This window comes from Engystomops pustulosus, chromosome 4 (genome assembly GCF_040894005.1).
Source record: "Engystomops pustulosus chromosome 4, aEngPut4.maternal, whole genome shotgun sequence".
Taxonomy (NCBI): Eukaryota; Metazoa; Chordata; class Amphibia; order Anura; family Leptodactylidae; genus Engystomops; species Engystomops pustulosus.
The window spans coordinates 14,335,064-14,340,179 of NC_092414.1; the positions used below are offsets into that span (position 1 = coordinate 14,335,064).

The window sequence follows — 5,116 nt, forward strand, 5'->3', positions numbered from 1 at the left end:
CGCTAGCAACGGCCAAATGTTGACCTAACATTGGCCCACCACCGCACAACAGCAACAGGGTCCTTGCATACGTCTGCAAAGATGATTTGAAAAAAACATAGAAAGGATTCCAAAAAACCTTGCACATGTGCTGCTAAAATATGCCAAGCAACTTGCACACAAGAGCGTGATGTCAAAAGGCCTTGCGCATTAGCTTCACTGATGCTTTAAGAACAAGGTGAATTAGCAGTTGCGGCTTTCAAAAGTTAAAGCCTGCAAGACAGCTTTTACTATCCATTGAGGTTGCCAACATATGACAAGTAATGTTATTTACAGATGCTAGAGGGACAGTATGTTCCAAAATTATTCAAAATTGGCAAAATTTTCTAAAAAACTCCATTTAAAAAATTGAACTGATATTTGTTGTAATTTTTAATGAACATTTTAAAAACAAAGGAATGTGATTTGTTGAAACGATAAAAAATTACATATATACAGGAGTTGGAGGGCAAACAAAATCTGGGACAATATATTGACTTGTGTCTTTGTTGCGGATCATTTTTCAAACATTATTTATATTTTTAACGACATTTGTAGGTTATTCAGTAAAAATGGATGGTAGCACAAAACAAACAAATTTGAAATAATATATAAATTTATTCACTATTCAAAAAAAAACACAGTTGTTTAATTTTCAAAAAAAAAAAAAAAATTATTCAAACCATAAATACAAAGATTCATCAATCAGAAAATTAAAAAAACATCAAACTCAAGATTCATCTTGCCATGGTACATATCCATCTTCGGAAACAAAATAATTTGTAAAGCAATCCCTAACCCGCCACCCAGACACCACAGAACAATTACATGTTGATCGTGTATTTACAGGAACACATTCATGGTTGGGCACACTTTCTACAAAACTTGATATTGGTTTGTTAAGGAAATTATGCATCACACAACATGCTTTAACAACATCGTCCACTGTACTAATTTTTAAACACATTGCAGTGCGTAGTATCCGCCAATGATTGGTCAAAAGACCAAATGCACATTCAACCACACGCCTTGCGCGAGATAAGCGTGTATTAAAAATTCTTTTGCTTGCAGTTAAACCACGGTTGCAAAAGGGACGCATCAACTGCGACTTAATCCCAAATGCTTCATCACCAATGAAAACAAAAGGTAAGGGAGGTGTATTTGGGGAAAGGGGCTGAGGATTGGGAATTTCTAAATGAGAAGTCAAAAAACTCTGACCCATGTGGCTGCTCTCAAGAATTCGTGCATTATTTGTGCTCCCATACGAACCCATCTCAATACATATGAAATTTAATTTGCTATCTGCAATGGCCAGTAAAACTAAAGAAAAATATTTTTTATAATTATAAAATTGAGAGCCAGAATTTGGAGGCTGGATCACACGAACATGCTTTCCATCAATTGCACCAATACAATTGGGAAATTTTGTGGAAACATAAAAATCATGTGCAATTTTTTTTAAAAAATCCTGATTTGGAATGGGCATTACAATAGGTTGCAAAATGTCCCACAAAGCCACACTTGTCTCTTTTACAATTTTGCAAATTGTGCTTCTACCCACAAGAAAGAGGTAGTGGAGAGATGAGTAGCTCTCGCCTGTTGCCAGAAATCTGTCAAAAAAAAAAAAAAAATTACATTTCGAATATATATCATTTAGCACATTTATTTAAAATGATAAAAGTAGAACTTGCCTTAAAGTTATAAGCAGGCGTTCCTCAGGTGCAATGGCTTGACGCATGACAGTATCTTGCCGTGTTAATTTTGCACGACAGAGTTCAAGGAGGTAATCGAACTGCTCCACGGAAAGCCGAGTATATGAAACAAATTTTGCAGGGTAGCTGAATAAAAGTGAAAATAAGTACACATTAAGGAAAATAAAAACTAGATCAAAAAAGGAGATAAAGTAAACTATTTACCAACGCAGTGGGGCAAATTTACTTACCCGGTCCATTCGCGTTCCAGCGGCGGCTTCTCCGCTCTGGATTCGGGTCCGGCCGGGATTTAATAAGGTAGTTCTTCCGCCGTCCACCAGGTGGCGCTGCTGCGCTGAAAGTAAACTCATCGCGCCGGAATGCACCGAGCTGGACCAGGTGAAGGTAAGCGGTCCTTATGCGACACATTTTCGGTTTTTAAATGCGGCGGTTTTTCCGAATACGTCGGGTTTTCGTTCGGCCACGCCCCCCGATTTCCGTCGCGCGCATGCCAGCGCCGATGCGCCACAATCCGATCGCGTGCGCCAAAATCCCGGGGCAATTTAAGTACAAGCGGCGCAAAACGGAAATATTCGGGTAACACGTCGGGAAAACGCGAATCGGGCCCTTAATAAATGACCCCCAGTGTGTTGAATATTTTTACAAAAATTCCATGAGTATCATGAAGTTGCAGGAGCGGATGAATCCAGTATCTTCTTTGTGCTTTCTGCTGATTTAGCTGATCAATTTTCCAAAAAATTTAATTAAAAAAGAAAATAAATATATACATATATATATATATATATAAAAATATACACAAAGAGGCAAAAAAATTAAAAAATTTTTAAAAAAAACCATTACCAGACGCAGACGCCTTCGCCGACTTTGCATCCCAAAATAAATAGCAACAAAAGCTCCAACAGCTTGTTGGGAGACCCGGGGCATATCCTCCATTATTCCAGAAAGAATAGAGAAAACACCACTATGTAATACACTGTACACACAGTAAGGGGCGCAGCGATGTCCAGGCAAAAAGCTGTTCCCTGCGTTTGTAATATATTATTGAAACGCACCTGTATCTAATTAGGGAATTAAACTGGCTGCGTTTCAAATGAACAAAACGCATCCTGCTTTCAAAACGCATGCGTTTAGAAACGCATTCAGCAAAGCGCAACGATTACAAACGCAGACGAAACGCAACGTGTGACCGCGCCCTAAAGGTCCCAGATGGCATTCCAGACTGCTGCCACCACTCCACAGTCCCACCAGATATTTCAGTGTGGCAACGCCAGCAGGTAGGAGAAACCAAAGGGAACATTTTGTGCAGACGAACGGGGGTCCTGTACCACCTGGTAAGAATTTTAAAATAAGTCTCCTGAATTTTGCTAGACACCGACATCTTATGTGTTAGGAGGAGGGACTTTTCCCACTGTTCTTTAGTGAAAGATTTGCCCAACTCCGCTTCCCAGGCCCTCATGTAGGGCAGTGCCAGGTCCTCCCCCTCACACCCAGACAACATCCCGTAGGCTAGAGACGCTCCATGAGGCACCGGTTTACCTGAACTGCAAATAGATTCAAATGGCGTAGATGTGGATGGCAGGGTTCCCCCCGAGGTCAGAGCCTGAATAGCACTTCGTAGTTGTAAATAGTGTAGCCCAGGGGCGTTGCTAGGGTGGAAAAACATCCGGGGCACGGGCCCCAATGCATGTGTATCAGACTTTTAGTAATGCCCCCCCTGTACATAACCCCCTCACATGTGCTTGTGCCAATAACAACCTGACAGTGTATACAGCTACAGAAACCACAGGAGAAATCCCTACTTTTTCCCTCCAGTGACTGCAGGTGACGTCTCCTCCATCTTCTCCATTAGGCATCACCACATCTTATGTTCCCCATTGTCCCTACATCTTGGACAGTGTTATCCTGCTGCCGCCCCCAACAATCTCCCCAAATACTGTAAGGCTGCATTTAAACACCAGGAGCTTGTTACCCATCACACTGGTCTCCCTAGAAACGCAAATGAGATCAAACTGAGGCCTGTTCTAGTGTGAACGTGTGAACACGCCCCAAGAAATGTCCCCACACAGCCCCCCAGTAACGTGCCCCGCACAGCCACAAATCAATGACCCCCATACATCTACCACACCCAAAATGTTCCCCACACAGCTACCCTCAGTAGCTAATGTGCCCCCACACAGCTACCCTCAGTAGCTAATGTCCCCCACACAGCTACCCCCAGTAGCTAATGTCCCCCACACAGCTACCCTCAGTAGCTAATGTGCCCCCACACAGCTACCCTCAGTAGCTAATGTGCCCCCACACAGCTACCCTCAGTAGCTAATGTGCCCCCACACAGCTACCCTCAGTAGCTAATGTGCCCCCACACAGCTACCCTCAGTAGCTAATGTGCCCCCACACAGCTACCCTCAGTAGCTAATGTGCCCCCACACAGCTACCCTCAGTAGCTAATGTCCCCCACACAGCTACCCTCAGTAGCTAATGTGCCCCCACACAGCTACCCTCAGTAGCTAATGTGCCCCCACACAGCTACCCCCAGTAGCTAATGTCCCCCCACACAGCTACCCCCAGTAGCTAATGTCCCCCACACAGCCCCCCCAGGAGCTAATGTGCCCCCCCCCAGCCCCCCCCCCAGTAGCTAATGTGCCCCCACACAGCCCCCCCAGTAGCTAATGTGCCCCACACAGCCACCCCCAGTAGCTAATGTCCCCCACACAGCCACCCCCAGTAAGGGGGTCAATTGATGGTTTGTCACGTATTTCCCCGCTGTGTTCCGCTCTGGCTTGACATGTCCCGCCTCCATGTCCCGCCTCCTTCTGTGTTCCGCCCCCGACACCTACTTCCTTCTCTGGATGGCTGCAGTGAAGCCAGGAGGCGGGGTAGGCATCTTCCCGCTGCTGTGACGATCTGGTCTTCGGCACAGTCAGTCACACCTCCCCCTCATCATGATGCCCCTTTCCCGAGTTTGGCCCCCCCCCTCCGTGTGACGACATGCCTTCTGTGATGGGGCTCTGTGTGTGAGCACAGCCCAGCACCTCCCATCAGTCCGAGTTTGGCCCCGCCCCCTCCACTGAGGATATGCCTGCTGCGATGCCTCTTATCAGTGAGTGTGTATCAGCTCCCTGCCCCCTCCCCCTCCTCCCCCCTCTCACAGCCGGGAAGAACACATGTAGCAGAGCCGGGAGTGTGCTGGAGCAGCAGCCATGGTGTCAGGTATCTGTGACTGCTGTGTCTGCATAGGCAGCTCTTGTGTGAAGTACTTCACTTCCCATAGACCCCCTGCCAACTAAACCCCTCCCCCAGTGCCTGCTATTCTGCTTTATTTTACTAGATGTGACTTAACCCCTTAACCACCAGGCCCTTATTTATTTTTGCGTTTCCGTTTTTCA

General features: G+C 45.5%; 1 protein-coding gene across 2 annotated transcripts; it reads right to left on the reverse strand.

The window, feature by feature from the left end:
• Window positions 1-482: 482 nt before the first annotated feature.
• LOC140128858 (uncharacterized) lies at window positions 483-4,661 on the reverse strand. 2 transcript variants are annotated; one of them, XM_072150560.1, is made up of 3 exons: window positions 4,568-4,661; window positions 1,710-1,856; window positions 483-1,628 (listed from the first exon to the last, which is right to left on the reverse strand). In XM_072150560.1, exons 1-3 carry the CDS (start codon window positions 4,612-4,614, stop codon window positions 749-751), a joined length of 1,074 nt encoding a protein of 357 aa, XP_072006661.1. In that variant the 5' UTR covers window positions 4,615-4,661; the 3' UTR covers window positions 483-748. The 2 variants fall into 2 exon arrangements, with proteins under 2 accessions (XP_072006661.1, XP_072006662.1); XM_072150561.1 differs by lacking the exon at window positions 4,568-4,661 and adding an exon at window positions 3,267-3,915.
• Between the last annotated feature and the right edge of the window lie 455 nt (window positions 4,662-5,116).